This window comes from Ochotona curzoniae, unplaced genomic scaffold, assembly GCF_017591425.1.
Source record: "Ochotona curzoniae isolate NIBS_2020 unplaced genomic scaffold, NIBS_Ocur_1.0 scaffold_4506, whole genome shotgun sequence".
In the NCBI taxonomy this organism is placed as follows: Eukaryota; Metazoa; Chordata; class Mammalia; order Lagomorpha; family Ochotonidae; genus Ochotona; species Ochotona curzoniae.
In genome coordinates, this window is record NW_024467119.1 from 43,158,411 (window position 1) to 43,177,187 (window position 18,777).

Consider the following 18,777-nt stretch of genomic DNA (forward strand, 5'->3'; position numbering starts at 1 on the left):
ATAACCTTTTACCAGAAGGCCTCTTGAAATTTAAACTTACATGATTTTTCAATTTGAATAACTATAGTATCAAAAATATGCTCTAATAATCAAATCTTCAATTTTTTCCCCCTTTTCTTCTTACCTCAACTCCTAGAAGAGCAGCCCAAGTTAACCCTCTCAACAGAGGAGGAATGTCAACTCTTGCTTCTTTCCAAATTTGATTTTTTTTATATGGATAAGCCTAGGATATGATATACAAGGTAAGAATATTTCTAATTTCCAAATATCACTTTTTATTATTAGAACCCTAAATATATCAGTGACAAAACCATCATCTACAATCAATTTCTAAGTATGGACAAGGACTAGTCCTGTTGGTACAAACACATAAAATTAAGCAGCTAAACTGCAAGCCACACCAAATACGCACAATATATTTAAAAAAAAGAGCTTATTCTACTTTTAAAAATAATAGCTATTTTGTGCTTTGGCTGGCTTATGAATGAGTAATATGGATGGCTATATTACCAGGTATTAAACAAGTAACACGTAAAGCACTTTGTAAAACCTGGTGATACGCAAGGGGTATTAAACTTATTCAAAGAAAACACATATTATCACAAAATACGCATGGATTTCAAAATTTTAACAAAATAAACATCTTCTAATTCCAAAGAAAAGTACCTTGTAGGAAGCATTATTATAGTTATCTCTGCATCTTGCACACATATTTATCTTTTTAACAAATTTATATTGTAGGAGAGATTTATAGAAGAGAATTATTACAACAAAAGATTTAGACATCAAATTTTGTATACTTTCACAGCATTTCACAATATGTTCCAATTTACAGTTATTGCAAAATAATCACAGTTCCAATATCAGGGTAACTATGCTCATTTTTTAATTTGATTAACAAAAACGCCTATTTCATTTATCATTTTAAAAGCTCGTAGTGAGGAAAAACAATGTGAGTAGATTTGCTAACTGCATTTATACTATTTACCTACCTCCATCTTCTTAAATCTTCTTTAAAAGAAAAAAAAGATTTGCTAACCATTTGACATAGTTGTGCATGTTATCATATTGTTTTTAATTTTTGATTTTATTTACCATAAATATGTCATTTTACAACAAGTAAAATTAATTGGAAAAAGATAATTTGTAAGTGCGCCTTTTCATGACATCCAGACCCCCTAAGAATTAACAAAACTTTAAAGCATTCGTTGTATTTAGCTTATTGTTAGCACTTCATGCCCGAGAAGCCCCACCTTCAGCAGCCTGTCAAAGAGAATGATTCTGTTCAGCTGGTACTCCGTGTCCCTCTCTCGGATAATTAAAGGCAGAGTGGCAGCTGCAGACAACTCATTATTGCTGTTTGAATGAGGTAAATTAGACTGGCTGTGAAAGAAGAACAAAAGCAATGTAACTGACAGGAAAGTACAACAATTTAATAGAACAGAGAATCACAATTTTATTTTCTCTTTAAGAAATACGTTACTGTAAAATGTCAAAAAAAATTTTTTTTTCAACATCTAAGACAAACTGAAAAGAAATACAAACTGAGACTATCTATACTTACTCATCTTCAAGTAACGGATAGAACGCCTCTCCACCAACATCTTTCAATCTCTGAATTTAAAAACAAAATGTTTATGTATTACTCTCTTAGGCAGACAAATGAGCTGTGATTGCAAGAAAAGTATTGTAAAAATTATGAATTTTAAAAAGGACTGAGAAAAGTGCAAAATAGAATCTAAAAAGTAATTAGGAATGCCTCCACTGATTGTTTAAGTATACAGAATACTTTCTCATTCTTTTTCCACCACTAGGTATCACGCATACATGTTAGACACTGATCATGGTACGTTCTAAAACACAACACAGAATTGCTAACATCAGTTTAGAATTTAGTGGACAGAATGTTTTAAATTTTATGAGGGAAGATTATTAAAGAAATATATATTTTTTACATGTACCCATTGCTTAAATAATGAAGTCAAATTTATTTTTAGTTTGACATAATACAAATTAAATCAAAAGTAAATGTGGGATTGAGTGGTGCTGAGCAACGAAGTCATCGCTAAGGATGCTCAATCATATTTCCAGTGCTTACGATGGAGGTGTGCCTCCACTCCAACCTACTAGATTCCTGTAATGCACCTGGGAGGCAGCGAGGTATCTGAAACTCTGTCCTGTCTCCTTGTAATTCATGCTCGTGGCTCTGGCCTTGCCCAGGATTGCCACTGTGGGAATCTGGGGAATAAACTAGTAGATTTCTCTTTTGTTCACTCTTATTCATTCTTTCTCTCCTTTCTTCCCTCCCTATTACTCTTCATTTCAAGGTAAAAAGATTCAAAGGAATTTTTCACATCATAGTTGGAAAATCCACAATTCAAGCAGCTCACAGAAATCAATGATTATTTCCCACAATAAGTGTGAAACAAGTGATGCCCCAAATAAAAACATTGCCAAAATTACAGTATCCTTCAAAACCAAAGTGGACAGACAGCAGTAATGCAAAATCTCAAGTATTTGGTGGCTTAGAGCATATGCAATCGTCCCTGATGCTCTGTTCTTAAATTTCCCATATGAAGGCAGATATCTTCTACATGTTCTGATAAACTGAAGATCTATCTTTAGCCAGCACCAACCTCTTGATTTGTACTTAGTACTGCGCTTCTATTGACAACCTACTGTGCATGCATGGGAATTATCTCTAGAATGTGAAGTCAAAAAAAGTATTTTTTCCAACCCTAAGAATTAACAGAACTAGGATTTATATCAGATTTTTCTCTAAAACTAATGTGTTATATAGTGTCTTATTTTGGTGCTAAACTATAGTAAACCATTCTTATATATAAATTTAAGAAAAGGCAATATTACTTTACAATAAAACATGATACCGGATAACTTAAATTCACAGGGAATTAAAAACTAAATACAAAAATATATTTTTAACTTAAAAACACAGGGCAATATTTAAAAAATAACCCTGACAAAATTTTCAAAAGGTTATAATAAGAAAAATTTATCAAAGGATCTATGTCTCGTCACAGGAGGTAAAGCCACCATTGCGGATGCCAGCATCTGATGTGGGAAGGCATCCTGCTAGCTCCCATATCACCTTGGAAGCTGATGACTGAAGGCCCAAGGACGGGGCTTTCTCCTGGACGTACAGGAGACCAGGGCAGAGCTCCTGGATCCTTACTTGACCAGGCCCAGCCTTGGTTGTTGCAGGCATTTGAGAAGGAATATCTATACATTTTAAAGAAAAAAAAAGTCCATAAGAAGATATTGACATGACATATTCTCCAAACGACAACCTGTTGGATATGTCCTTGAAATTTCTTAAATCAATAAAACATCACTCACGCAGACTGACAAATTCAAAAAGTAAAGATATTAAAAAAAGTTTAAAAATAGGAATATTCACAACTGTTCAAAAGTAAGAAACTACAATTAGTGTTATATGAAATTTCAATTCCATGATATTAAATCAAGAATTTTTAAAATTTGATACTACCAAGTGTTAATACATGAGAAATGAAAGCAATTACCCAATGATTGTGAAAAAATAAACTGATCCAGCTCTTTGATAGGACAACTTGTATTAAAGTGGAAATGACACATGCTATTTTCTAGTAATTCCACTCTAGCATATATTTTTAAAAGAATCATTTATTAAATAAAATCAGAGAGGAACATAAGGATTTGTGTTTCTTTGTAAGATTTATTTTAAAAAATCTGAGGCAACTTTAGCAAAATATAATTCTCACATTTCTTAGCTGGCATAATGACAATGTCACGGTGGTATCATCTAAAAGTGAGCTTCTATCTCGGCCTTGTCCAAAGCTTTCACCATCTTCAAAGAGAAAGCTGAAAAGTGATTTTAAAAATAATTGTTATACTGAACACAAGTATCCAATACAGCTTTCTAGAAATTGAAATCTATTCTTAACTGACACTTTTACATTTTCTAAATTTACTAAAACAATCAAATCTCATGAATTTCACAGATAGAATTCTAAGAATATTATGATATTTTCCTCCTTTCATTAAGAAAAGAAGTAAATTTTAGATGATTTGTTAATTTAAAAGTGTGACTTGGGGTCAAAACTTCTCCAAATAATTTAAAATTTCAGGTAACTTAATAGGTGTAAATGCAGCATAAAACTGTAACACATTCCAGAAATACAAGGATGCTATTTATAAATCTATTCATGCAGATTCAACACTAAAATTATTCCTCCCAAAATATCCAGATGTTCTCTTTAAAAAGTTGAAAAGCAAGGAAAAACACATTTGGTTGCAACTTTTGCAGAGAAAAGAATACTGGGATAACAAACATGAAATTTACTTAGATTTTTTGATTACGAATCTACATGTCCTTCAAATCACTGCTTGTCTGACTTTTCCAAAGTGGTATCTTTAGTTTTTTATTTAACTTAATGATGAGTGATATAACTAAAGTACTTAAAAATTAGTCTAAAGGGGAAAAAATAGAAGAAATTAATGGTTTATACAAATAATCTAAAAATTGAAGTGAAGAAAAGTATTATGGGCACACTATTTCTACACCTATTTGCATGATTAAATCTAAGCCCCAAGTTCTAAAATCAACTTTTTTAAAATTCATTGTTTTAATTTTATAAAATAGAGACTGAGATCTCCCCATTGCACGCTTACTCCCCAAATGGAGGAAAAAAAGAAAAAGGCTGCAACTATGCTAACACTGGAAGTTGGAATTCCATCCATGTCTTCCTCGTGAGTGACAGCAACCCAATGACTTGAGTCCTAACAAGCTTTCTCTCGGGATCTTCCCTGGCAGTTAGCTGAACTCAGAAAATTGAGCTGCGAATTGAATCCACCATGTACCATGATATAGCAAGCAGGCATCTTAACTGCTAAGCACCCACTCCTCTTGTTTCAAGAAGTTTTCCTTACTTGGGAAGTGTGCAGATAGGTGGCTTGGATCGAATGATCTCCTTGTTGACAAGCTCTTTTTCCAAATCACCTCCAGCCAAACACCAAAGGTAATAAACTTCTTCAATAGATCTTTCTGCCAGATAATCACTGTTTATATCTATTAATGGCAAATTGAAAAGAATCATAGCAGTTAAACTTTGCTTTCATTAAAATCCAAAAGCCAGTAACAGCTTGCATTCTATTAAAAACAAAAGTACGAAAATGAACAGACTTATTACTGGTTCTGGGTATAAGGAGTTTGAAGTTACCATTACCTCTGAACAAACAAAAAGCTAACCAGTCTTTGATCTGTAAGCAATCACCAAAATTGGAGAGACAGAAAAATACAGGAGCCATGGCAACCTACAGCAGAGCTTCACCAGCAGAAAATGTCTCAGGAATCAGTGCCTGGGCAGTAAAACTTAAAACAGAACTGACCAGTGGCTGACAGTTGAGGATGGACAAATGTGAGAGCTAACATCTGGGGAGGGATCCACTGTCCGGGGGACAACAACATTTCTGTGAGTTTTGTCTCTAGGTCTGTTGTCAGGAGAGACTAATTAAGGGAAAGTGTTGTGTGACCCTGGCAGACAGATAGCATGGGAAGTACTCAACTACAGACAGCTCCAGCCTTCTGTGTGGCTGGCGGGAGGCAGGGAGAAGGAAAGCATTGTCTACTCCAATGAGTAGGTCTCAATATTTTAATAAGCCTGTGTGTCTGGTCTGCTTTGCTCCCAAATACTTCCTGCCCTGAGGTAAGGGGATGCTTAGAACGGTCTGGAGTTGGACGTCTTTCTTTTACATGAACAGATGCCATGACTGGCAGATCCTGACTCGTCTTTTGCAGTAATTTAAATGTTCCTTGATAAAAACAATATTCTACTGAAAGTGGATTATATAACTCTCTTAAGTGAAATCAGATATCACATTGTTTGGTGCCCAAACCTGTCAATTCTAGACCCATTCCTGCATTCAAGAAAAAAGGTTGCAAACAGTTACAGTGTCTTTGCTGCCTAGGAAAACACTTTAATTTTGTGTTTTTGAAACTTTGATGTACAGCTTTTTTTTCACAACTGACTGACTCTATAGCCAACTCCAGTACACAGGCTGTAGTGAAAAAAGCTGGAAAACACAAAGTCTGGAATTCTTTACTCTTTATGTTGGTGATAAGAATTGGAATTCTTGCAGTTTATATTGGGAAAAGAACGGGGCAGGGAAAAAAAAGTAATTGGTTGACAACTGATACAAAGTGTCCCATCTTTCTAATTTCAAGGTAATGGCCAGCTTTGCTGAAAGGTTTATCTTGTTCTCATACCTAATTAGGTATTCCTTCTGCTATCCATCATTTTTTAAAATTGTTTCAGATTCTGAACTTTCAGGATAGGGATACTAACCCGTATTGTTTTGTAAAGATTTTATTTTAATTGCTAAGTCAGATATACAGAGAGGAGAAGATACAAAGGCAGATCTTCTGTCTGATGATTCACTCCCCAAGCAGCTACAATAGCCAGAGCTGTGCTGAAGAAGGGGCCAGGAGCCTCTTCCGGGTCTCCCACGTGGCTGCAGGGTCCCCAGGCTTTGGGCCATCCTTGACTGCTTTCCCAGGCCAAAAATGGGGATCTTAATGGGAAGCAGGGCCACTGGGATTAGAACCGGCACCCCTATGGGATCCCGGCGCATGCAAGGCGAGGATTTTAGATGCTAGGCTACAGCGCTGGGCCCACCTTTATCTTCATAGCATGCAGAACACAATGGTATGGAATTTCTATCAAAAATATGATTTTTTAGAGGAATGGATAATAAATTACATACAGTATCAGTAATCTAAGGTTAAAAGATTAAAGTCTTTGTTCAGCTGCACTTAAAGCAGTTTAGAATCATCTTCCATTTTCCAATGATTTATCCAGTAATTGTGTATTTAAAATAATTTTTTCCCATTTATTTATTTTTATTGGAAAGGCAGATATACAGAGAGGAGGAGAGACAGAGAGGAAGATCTTCTATCTGATGGTTCATCCCCCAAGTGGCCGCAACAGCTGAAGCTGTGCTGATCTGAAGCCGGGAGCAAGGAGCTCTTCCAGGTCTCCCATGCAGGTGCAGGGTCCCAAAGCTTTGGGCCATCCCCAACTGCTTTCCCATGCCACAAGCAGGGAGCTGGATGGGTAGTGGGGCTGCTGGGATTAGAACCAGTGCCCATATTGGATCCCAGTATGTTCAAGGCAAGGACTTTAAACGCTATGCTATCACATCGGTTCCCTTAATTTTTAAAGATTTATTTGAAAGAGCCACGTGTGTGTGTGTGTGTGTGTGTGTGTGTATCTATCTATCTATCTATCTATCTATCTATCTATCTATCTATCTATCAATCATCTTTCATCTGCTGGCTTACTTCCCAAATGGCTGCAATGGCCAGAGCTGGGTGGATCTGAAGCAAGGAAGTCAGGAACTTCTAGGTCTTCCACACTGGTGCAGAGGCCCAAACACTGTGGACATCCTCTGCTGCCTTCCAGGCACATGAGCGGGGAGTTGGATTGAAGTGGAGCAGCCAGGACTCCAATGGGCACCCAAAATGAGATGCCACCTCTGTGGATAGTGGTTTACCTGCTATGCCACACAGCTGGTCCCAATAATTTCTTCTATTTTTTATGATTTTTAAGAGTTTATATAAAAATAAAGTGAACAGATTTCATTTATTTCATAGGTATGTTCTAAGAAAATAATCCTGCTTCCCTCACTCCCCATTCTCAATCTTCTTTCATTCCTTTTTGTTACTCTTCAATTTTTGCAGACATAACTTTAGTTCATTCTGTAACCACAGGTTTAATTCACCACTAACCAGTGAAGAAGCAGGAAGACTGGAGTACAACCACGGGCCACAACAGTAGTCCTATCACAGGGAATTGCTCATTCCTACACGTTGTTTGTTTGTTTTGTTTTCTATATGAACTGCCACATGACAGAGAACACGTGTTTGTCATTTTGTGCCTGGTTTATTTCACTAAGCACATTGACGCTAGGATAATGAGACTTACATTAAAAACCTGGCCCATATTATTATATAAATTTAATTTATCATTACCTTTACACAATTGACTGATGTCCTCAGGTAGAGTTAAGTCAGCACATCTCAGAGAAGATGAAAAGAGCCCGGCAGGTTTGACAAAAGGGGTGTATAATGGCAACACTTCACTGAACACTTCGTCCTTCATTAATTCAGCCGGAGTGGGCCTTGAGAAACACGTGTAAGATACAGTTTATATGTGACACTTACAATGTTTCTAGAATAATGGTACACATTCAAGGGTAAAGTTATGTCTTAAGCACCTCTTTAGCACAGAAAATAATAATGCTGTATACAGAAGTCTCTATAAAACAGCCAATTGCAAGAAATACCAAGTTTTTTTTTATCATATTCCTTTGTACTCCTTGACCTACCAAACATCATTCTGTAACAGCTCTTATATCTTTTACTTATATCCTGACTAGCATACATTTACACTGTGCAATCTCATAAATATGTAAATTGATACCTTTTATGGTTCCTTACTACCCTTTAATGTGGGATATGTTCATCCAAAACTATGACTTTTAATGCCATTACATTATTTAGTGTCTTGATAAAGCTGTCTTTTCTATATTAGAATATATCATTTTATTTTTCTGAAAGATTTATTTTATTTATTTTAAAGGTAGAATTATAAGAGCGAGATCTTCCCATTCCTTGGTTCATTTCTTGGTTGGCCACAATGGTCAGGGTTGGGTCAGAAAAAATGTCAAGAGCTAGAAGTGTGTTCCAGGTCTCACACATGGGGACGCAGGGACCCAAGCACTTGAGTCAGCCCAGCTCTTCCATGCCTTTGGCAGGGAGGTGGGTTAGAACTGAAGCAACCAAGATTCAAAGTGCCATCCATAGGGATGCTGGCACCCAAGGGTGCTGGTTTCACCTTCTGTGCCACAATGTGCCATATTATTTTTAGACATTATATATTCAAGAAATTTAGGGAATATCTTTATGGCTCAAAGTCACATCATTAAAATAAAGCAAATGAATAAAACCTCAAAGAAATTTTTATCAGTATTTTTAAATTTGCCTTACCATTTATGCTGAAGTACATATTGTTAGTAAACTTTTGTTTTCATTTTTATCATAGTATCTTTGAATCAAGGAATGTCTACCCTTGCTAGGCTAGCTGCTTTCGACGCCAAGGCTGGAAAGTAATGTAGCAAATGTTTTTGGCCCGTTCATTTTCTGACCATGGTTTAATTATTTAATACTTTATTAACAAAATTTAAAATCTTAAATTACTCATGATACAGATGTGAATTATGTACTGCTACATATGTAAACATCTTTGACATGTATTACAATAATAAACAGAATCAACATATGAATTATCTCAATGTAGCTTAAACCCTCAATAAAACCAACCTCTTGGAAGGATGGAAGGTAAGGCACTTTTTTAAGAGATCTATCACATTTTCAGGAAGCTCCTGGTAAATGAAAAGAGAAACATTGTTTAAATGACCCACTTAAAAATACACTTCATGCAGATGCTTGTTACTCTGGCAGATTTTGATTTTACAAAAATCCTTTAATTTAATTTAAATTTGAAATAATTTGTTGCTCTGTAAAAGCAAATACCTAAAGAGGAATGAGGATAGCTTTCAGGTAACATGCTATTTGATCACAAATATGTAAAATAAAGCAGACTTTCAATAAGAAGCCAAAGTTTAAATGGGTAGTTTCCAAAATATTGATGTTCAAATTTAAGGGCATTCAGTAACTTTTTCCTGCATGGAAGGGTGTAAGCCCCTTGTTCAAAGGCTTCATTTAGCATCTTTCCAGATGCTCAGTGAGGACACAGCATTCCTTTCAACCACTATGTACTTCTTACCAGAAAGCCAAGGCTACCATTATTTTGTTCTTGGACTTGCTGTCCTCCAGAAATGTGAGAAAATATATCTTTATCCTACCAATAATTAGTTTAACACATTTTGATGGGCAAAAAACATATGAAGTAAGATACAGAAAAACAAACCTTTATAATGTCCAGACAACCATGCTCTTCAGCCAGAACTGTTACAGTGTCATCTACACAATCTATAAAACAGAAAAAACTATAGGAATGAATAACTTAGTGGTGTATTAAACTAATCAGAAAACAAATTGTGACCAAAAATTTTTTAAATGATGCAGTACAGTTTGGGAACTTGGACACTTGGGACTTTGTTAACACCCCTTAGCTGTTTGGATAAAAAGGAAGAACCTCAAACACAAAATATTAATCGAATCATAGAAACCGACAGTAGCTTAAGTAGTAAGATTAAGAGCTTTTTCTCTGCCTGGTTCACTCTCAAAATGGCCACAATGGCTAGGCTGAGCCAAGCTGAAGCAGGAGTCAGGAAATATGGCTGGCTCTCCTACACAGGTCATAGGCCCAAGGCCTTGGCCCATCCTGCACTGCTTTTCCAGGCATGTTAGCAGCAAGCTGGACCAAAAGTGCAGCACCTGGGTCTCAAATAGGCACTAGTAAGGGACATTGGAACCACAGACAACAGATGAGCCTGCTATGCCAGCCTCTCAAACTTATCTTTTTTAGTTCTATTTTCCACAAGGTTTCTGAAGTACTGTTGTGTGTATGTGTGTGTAATTTTTAAAGAAGGCTTTAATATCTTTTCATGATTATAAGACTACTTTTATTAAATGCAATTTGAACAATGTGAACACATTCTCTAGCAATTTAAAATGTAACTTAACCCCCTACATACATTTAGGAATATTTAATTCTCCTTACTAGCTATTTCAAACTTTGTAATTAAATGTGATAAGTCTGATAAAACTGTGTACAATTCTTTTTGGAATTTAGTATTATTTAATGTTTATCTGAACCTTTTTGTTCATAATCAATCAGAAACTCTCTTTATGTGTACATTAATGTGTCATTGCTCTACAGAAAGTACTCTGTTGCTATTTTTCTCCCGTTATTATCACATTTATACTCACTGATATATAAATTTTGATTACTTTTAATAGCAGATGTTTCTATCTTTAGATATAGAAAAATATACAAATGTGTTCTAAGAAAAAAAATAAACATTCACTTTGTGTTGTTACCCATATATGATTTATTGCAAATGAAAAACAATCTAAAGTTAAGGTGTATCATTTGAAGGTAAGCTGCTACGGAGAAGTACAGTTTCATATTTCATGCTCTTTCTAATTACTTTTACTTTGCTAAATCATGAAGTTAAGCTTATTTTCATTCAGGTTAAAATCAAGGAGTAAAGGAAACAAATTTTGTTGCAATATTTTGAAAGGCATTTCCTTAGCCATCCTTTTAATGCTCACAAATGATCTTCAGAAATGAAAAAAGTTAAGATATTTCACAATTTCACATTTCAATGTCCATGATCACTAAAGTTACTAATGATTATATTTACACTTGCAAGATAATCAGTTATATGACACTTACCCAGAGATAGTACAAACTTTAGCCTTTCAGAAATATCAAAGCTCTGAAATACTTTTCTTCCCTAAATAAAATGGAAAAAGAAATTTTTACTATTTGAAGTCTTTTCTTTTTCACAACTAATTTTTTTTTCTCCTTAGCCAACTCTTTCATATACTTTAGTTTACCTCCGGAAGTGCTGCTGGATCTTTAATGCCAGCTCCAGTAAAGAAAAATTATTGATGAATAATATTTAGTATATAATCGAGGATCACTGCATTTTAGTCTGATATCACACTTCACTCGGTTTTGAGATGCACACATGGTTGGATACCTGGAGGTATCCTCGGCCACCAGGACTTTATTTCATTAAGACACAAAACGCCTCCTGGGCAGGAGCTGTATCACCCTTTCATCTTCCCAACCAACTACTCTCTACATATCACGATCCAGACAATCTGTCGTCTGCACTGAGAAACATTTCATAATACTCCTTCCCATTAAAACTTCAGACAGATATCCTTTGTGTTTCTATGGTATTGCTTTATTTTTAAAGCTGTACCTTATAACCGTTGCCTTATTAGTTTGTTTCAACGGCTGCTTGGCATACAGTCCATAGTCAAACACACTCCCAACAAATAGGTATGGAACAATGATTGTTTGCCAAGTTGGCTTCTTCTGCACCAACTTGGGAAATTACTTAGCCACCTCAAATCTGGTCTTCATTCATAAAGCTGGGCTATTAAGAATGCTGACTGTACAGCTTGAGGTAAGGGTCACCCATTTAGTTAAATATGAACATCTGAATTGCTTACTATTCAACTACCCTGTGAGAACACAAACACACAATAGAGATAACTACATTACCATCAATGCATTGGATACACACTTGCCTATTCTTCAACTTGGGTTATCCCAATTAACAGTATTATTTTTGTTGTTCTACCAATATTCTGTGTATATTTTATTTCACCATCATAAATGCCAAACTTCAGGAGCTCCAGAATTCAAAGATTCAAAATTATTTTCTCTTCTTTCTATTGCTTATACACTGCTAAATATTGTCATTTTAATTTTCATTCTTCATAATACAATGTCTTTTTTTCTCACTGCTAAGTTTTAAGATTTTATATTTAAAATCAATAAATACAATAGGTTTTCCCAAGGATGGCTTTCCCTGTAGGTAAGAGCGCGTACCCACTATTATGCTACCTAGGGTGCTTATCCTCTCTGTGCTCAATTTCCTTATCTGCAGAGAGAATCCCATCAACTTTATAAGGCTAATGTCACAATTGGAATAACAGGCATAGAGAATAGAGAAAGCCTTCTGCCTCTTGGCAAATGCTTAATACATACTTATTACCTATTAATTTCATTAGTGACTGCTTGCTAAATTTACTGTAACATTTCCAAGTATTTGTATTCTTTCTCTTTGTATGTTTTTATGCTTCATATTTCAAAGTCAGTTCATCTAACTGGAGACTTTTACTCTCTTTGGCATTTCTGTAACATAGATTTTTTTTTTAGGACTTTTGAATTTAACTTCTTTGTTCCTTAAAGTTTATGTTGTCAATTTCTTTATCTCACTGTGGCAAATTCTGGGAGAAGTAATTTGTTAAATCTACTCCTAATTTGCCCAGTTTCCTTTGACTCATCCAGTAGGCTCCTTATTTTAATAAGTAGATTTTTTTTAAAGAGCTCAGCAGAAGCCTAACCTTTTTTTAAAAAAAGATTTATTTTATTTTTATTGGAAAAGCGGATATACAGAGAGGAGAGACAGAGAGGAAGATCTTCTGTCCAGTGATCACTCCCCAGTCGGCTGCAACAGCTGGAGCTGAGCCAATCTGAAGCCAGGAGCCTCTTTTGGGTCTCCCACGTGGGTGCAGGGTCCCAAGGCTTTGGGCCGTCCTCGACTGCTTTCCCAGGCCACAGGCAGGGAGCAGGATGGGAAGCGGGGCTGCTGGGATTAGAACGGCGCCCATATGGGATCCCGGGTGTGCAAGGCGAGGACCTTAACCACTGAGCCATCGTGCCGGGCCCTATGGATTTCTTTTCTTAAAACTTGAACTCTTGATACATTAACTTCTCTTGCTTCATGTCATCTATAATTGCTCCATGAATGGAACGGTTTCCCTCAGATTATAAATAACATATTTATTATAAAGTCCTTCTAGTGGTGTCAATTATACAAAGTGTTCCTTTAAGAAAATGCTTATTTATTTTACAAACAGGAAGGAAACAGAGACCTTCCATCCCTTGGTTCACTCCCTAAATGATCCGAAGATGGAAGCCAGCATCCTTCCCGCTCTCACACCTGTGTGCAGAGTCCAAGAAGCTGGTCCATCCTCCACTGCTTTTCCAGGCCCTTAGCAGAGAGTTGTATCAGAGGTGGAGCAGCTGTGGACACAAACCCAGACCCATATGGGATGCCAGAGCCATAGCTGGAAGATTAGTTTGATGTGTCACTAAGCCAGCCCTTGTTTAGATGTCTGCTATTTCTTAAATACGCACAGATCTTTTCAACTCCATGTTTTGGAATGTGGAATCTTACACTGACAGAGTGGCTGTACTGACTCTGGAGATGGCAAGTGCCAGATTCAAAGGATATCTGACGCAGGTCCTAAAAAGCATACAAACAATTCAAATCTTACAGGAAATATAAGAAAAAGGGAGAGGTAAAGGTGTTTAAGAAGGAAAGAACACCTGAGGACAGAGAATCATGAATATATATAAACATGTGCACATACATACAATATATGTACACGTGTGCACAAATTATAAGCAATCTTAGTGTGAGTATTCCTGAAGTTGTTTCTAATCAGGAAAAGTATATTTTTACATGTGTTAAAATGTAAACGTTCCTACATACCTGGATAATATTTATACTTAGCAAATTTTATACTTATTGAAAGTATAAACATTTCTAGAGCTATCATATGCAAATTATAATTAAACAGGATTTTTAATAAGTCAAACAGAGAATTAAGCCCTTCCCCATCTTACCAATTTCCATAGCACAAAGGTATTACTAAAGAACAATCAGTCATCTCTAAAAAGAACATGCTAGAAACACATATTTTAACAATATTTCCTTATACATACCACGCAAAGCTCAAATAAAATGATTCCAAGAGACCACACATCTGATTTGGGGCCAGAAGGCAATGGTTTTTCACTTGGCACATGATCAGTTGTTTTAGAAATTCCTTGTGCAATCACCTCTGGTGCCAAGTATGATGGATACCTACATGGAGGGGTATATTAAAATCAGGAATAATTACTATAAACTTCAATGGAGAAAGTAGTAGTATGGCATTTTTATTATCAGTATTGTAAGATCTATGTAACTGTTCCATTTAATTAGCAATAGTTGTGAGGGAAATTTTTAAACTAATCATCCAAATGCAGGCCTTTACATCTAGGCATGAAGTGTTAATATGCTTGAGTTTCAAAAAGTTTCAAAACCATTACATGTCTCTAACAGTAGTAATTCCTTTGTTTTCTCTTTTCAACTTCTTGCCTTTTTTGTAGTCATTCCCATGTTTTCCCCCTTCTCTAACTGCCTTTCATCTCTCTCTCTTCTTTCTTTTTTCCAGGATCATTTATTTGAAAGTCAGAGAGAGATCTTCTATCCTTTGGTTTTCTCCCCTAATGGTCCAGTGGCCAGGGCTAAGCCAGGCTCAAACCAGGAGTTTTATACAAGTCTCTTGTGTGGCTGGCAGGTGCTCAGGCACTTGGACCATCTTCCACTTCTCTCCCAGGTACAACAGTAGGGAGCTGAATTGGAGGCAGCGCAGCATGGACTGAAACGTGCCATGCTGAATGCAGGCACTGCAGGTGACACCTTACAGGTTATGCCTCAATGCCAGCCCCTATCTTATCTTTTCTCAACTCTCAATTATTATTTACAGTACGCTTTCTTGGGGACAATATGCATTTCTGGCAACCCATAAGAAGCTAATTACTGTCCTAGCCACTCACTCCTAATCCAGCTCCCTACTAAGAGCATGGAAAAAAAAGGCCAAAGAGCTTGGGACCCTGCTTGGGCCCGCATGAAAGACCTAGAAGAAGCCCCTCAATCCTAGCTTTGGCCGTGCCCAGCCTCGCCCTAATGCTGCAGCCATCTGGAGAGCAAACCAGCTGATGGGTAATCTCTGTCTCCCACTCTCTCTGCCCCCGCCCCTTTTAAAAAGATTTATTTATTTTCATTGGAAAGGCAGATATATAGAGAGGAGGAGAGACAGAGAGGAAGATCTTGCATCTGACGGTTCACTCCCCAAGTGGCTGCAACGGCTGGAACTCAGCCAATCCAAAGCCAGGAGCCAGGATCTCTTCCAGGTCTCCCACGTGGGTGCAGGGTCTCAAGGCTTTGCAATGCTGCACAAAATACTATGTATGGTAAAAATGTGAGCACACAGACACCCTCATGCATTGCTGGTGAGAGTACAAATTAAATGGATACAGCTCCTCCAGGGGACAACTTGGTGTGACATAACAAATGTCAACAACTTATGTGCATATAACAAGACTTCTAAGACATTATCTTCATGTGTGCATGTGTTTGATGGGAATGAAATATTTATGTTCATTTCAGCACTGTTTCTACTAGCAAATAAATGGAATTCCTAAAATATCCTTTGGCCATTTGATCTAATAAAACTAAATGTGTTATCAACACGATGAAATTATTGACATTTTTCTGTACTTAAACAATAACATGTAAAATAACCATCAAGTGAAAAGCAAATGATCAAGAGCAGAGTATTTTCTACCGGGAGGGAACAGGGGATTGTCAGTTGACAGGCAAACAGAAATAGGATAGACACTTCATCTGCATAGTTTTACAGCTCTGAATTCCTGCTGTTCTGTGAATACTGTTTTGAGAGATAACGCATACTTTTAAAAAAACAGATTTATTTATTTAAAAGGGCCAGAGAGGGCCCAGTGCAATAGCGTCACAGTTAAAGTCATTGCCATACATGCGTCGGGATCCCATACGGGCGCTGGTTCTAATCCTGGCAGCTTCGCTTTCCATCCAGATCCCTGCTTTTGGCCTGGGAAAGCAGTTGAAGATGGCCCAAAGTCTTGGGACCCTGCATCTGCAGGGGAGACCTGGAAGAGGCTCCTGGCTTCGGATTGGCTCAGCTCCAGCCACTTGGGGAGTGAACCACCAAACGGAAGATCTTTCTGTCTCTCCTTCCTCTCTGCATATTTGACTTTCCAATAAATTAAAGGGTAGCTGTGGCTAGTCATTGGTGGATCTGGGCCTTCCTGGCCTTTGCCACAGGTCATGAGGAAATAGCACACTGAGACCCCGCTCTGACCTGCTGGCTGACAGGTGGGACAGCTACACATCCCGTTTTCCTCTGCGTGCAGTGGGGAAATGAGGGAACCAACTAGGGGCTGCTGTGGTCAGCTCTGCCATGCAGACTGCTCTTTTCAGGAAGGACTGTATACAACTGACCTTCAAGTTGATTGGTGGCCATGGGGCTGGGGCGGGGCACAGAGGGGGGTCCTGGATATATGGTTGAATAATAAGGGAAAAAGAAAGATGTCTTCCTGTGGGGTACATCTGGTACCTTCTTGTTGGGTTAGCTGACAGCCCACAGAAGTGTTCTGAACTGCACTCAATCTGATTGGAGGATGAGATTGTGGCAGCACAATAGCATGCTGGCCAAGTTCTTGCCTTGCATTTGCTGGGATCCCATATCGGCACTGGTTCATGTCCTGGCTGCTCCACTTCCCGCCCAACTCCCTGTTTGTAGCCAAGCAGGCAGCAGAGGCAGCCCAAAGCCTTGGGACCATGCACACACATGGGAGACCTGGAAGAATCTCCTGGCCTTGGATCGACTCAGTTCTGGCCACTGCGGCCACTTGTGGAGTGAACCAGCAGATGGAACATCTTTCTGTCTCTCCTTTTCATAAATCAGACTTTCCAATCAAAATAAATAAATCTTTAAAACAAACAAACAAACACACAAAAACCTGACTTCAGCAGCGCGGTGCAATGGCTCCTGGAGTGCACCTGGAGCTGCTGTCACCAAGCTTGGACAATGAAGACTCCTCCTAACATCCTACACTTGAGTCCGGTGTGATCTCTCCTGCACTCTGCAACATCTTGAGGAACCTGTACACATGCTTCCGCATGCTCTCTGCTTCCTGCTAGGGATCACAGAGAACACACTCCTCCCCAGGCAACAAAGACACAGCAAGATTTATGTTCATTTATGTTCGTTACGGAAAAGCAGCCCATTAAAACGTCACTGTAAGGAATCGGTGTTTGGCCCACAGTGCTGCTTATGGTATCAATTTATGAATAAGAAGTTCTTCAAATTTTGAAAATGAGTGTGTAAAATCTCTAGAAACAGTTTTAGTGGAAGAAGTCCTGGGCTTAATGCTATAATGTCTTTGTTTTTTAATTTCAGTTTTATCACTTTATATGTGCTTTGAGTACTTTCATTTATTAAAGAATAATAACAACGACTGAAGCTTTAGAAAATGGAAGATCTGTTTTTGTCATCATCACTATGATTTACCTGAAAAACTATCTTTTTCTGTTTTTCAGTACATCTAATCTAAAAATAACAGTATAGGCAATAAAATGAAGTAAAATTTATGGGTTAATTTTTCTATCAAAAACTCCTGACAGAAATACAGAGGCAGCCCTTGCTTCAAAATCTCCTAGTTTCCTTTTCAGCAAAGAAAAATTAATAAAAAACAGTAAGTCTTGGACTTGTTCTTGATGTACGTAATTCTTTTAAACATCCTTCCCTTTTTTAGCATAGCATTTTTAACACTCAAAGACAATTACCAGAACTTTGCTATGAGTATGACTCGTGAGATAAATATAAATGGCTTTCATCATCTGTTTGATGTTTTAACAAGGTATTAAGCTACTGGCCAACTGAAAGGAATGTCCAATTTCTAACTCTTTACACTATTCTGAAACACATGGTAACATTTTACTTTGTTGTTCCTTAATATTTGTCTTTTGAATCAACTGCATGCTTCTCCTGGTGTAAATATTTCCTTTTATGCCATAGCTGTTTGATCACTTTATTTTTCCTGGATAATATTTCACATTTTGTCTTTGATACTTTCTGGTTAGACCCGTTGGATCTAAGACTTCAAAGTAAGCCAGACCAAATGGTAAAACAAGATCAATTTATCCATCCATTTTAAACTCAAGTGTAGATCTTCAAACTGCTCAATATACTTAAAGAAAAATACCCTCTTTCTTCATTCATCACTAAAGCACCTTCAAGTAAAAGAAAAAAAAAGTTTGGTTTAAATTATGTTTTTGCAATTTTCTCTTAGACAAAGTGATTTAGAAAGAAGGAAGACGCTTGACTGAACAACTTGCGTGGGGACGCAGTTA

General features: G+C 37.1%; 1 protein-coding gene across 4 annotated transcripts in view; it reads right to left on the reverse strand.

Annotated features, from left to right (window-relative positions):
- TBCK (TBC1 domain containing kinase) overlaps positions 1-18,777 on the reverse strand; it is a 173,593-nt gene that overhangs the window by 111,908 nt on the left and 42,908 nt on the right. For all 4 annotated transcript variants that reach the window (XM_040967204.1, XM_040967202.1, XM_040967201.1 and 1 more), the window contains 10 exons: positions 14,502-14,643; positions 11,424-11,484; positions 9,990-10,051; positions 9,380-9,441; positions 8,030-8,178; positions 4,930-5,068; positions 3,762-3,861; positions 1,565-1,614; positions 1,254-1,383; positions 125-223 (listed from right to left, as the gene is read on the reverse strand). In XM_040967204.1, coding sequence (XP_040823138.1) covers positions 125-223; positions 1,254-1,383; positions 1,565-1,614; positions 3,762-3,861; positions 4,930-5,068; positions 8,030-8,178; positions 9,380-9,441; positions 9,990-10,051; positions 11,424-11,484; positions 14,502-14,643 — 994 coding nt within the window. The remainder of the gene's footprint in view (positions 1-124; positions 224-1,253; positions 1,384-1,564; positions 1,615-3,761; positions 3,862-4,929; positions 5,069-8,029; positions 8,179-9,379; positions 9,442-9,989; positions 10,052-11,423; positions 11,485-14,501; positions 14,644-18,777) is intronic.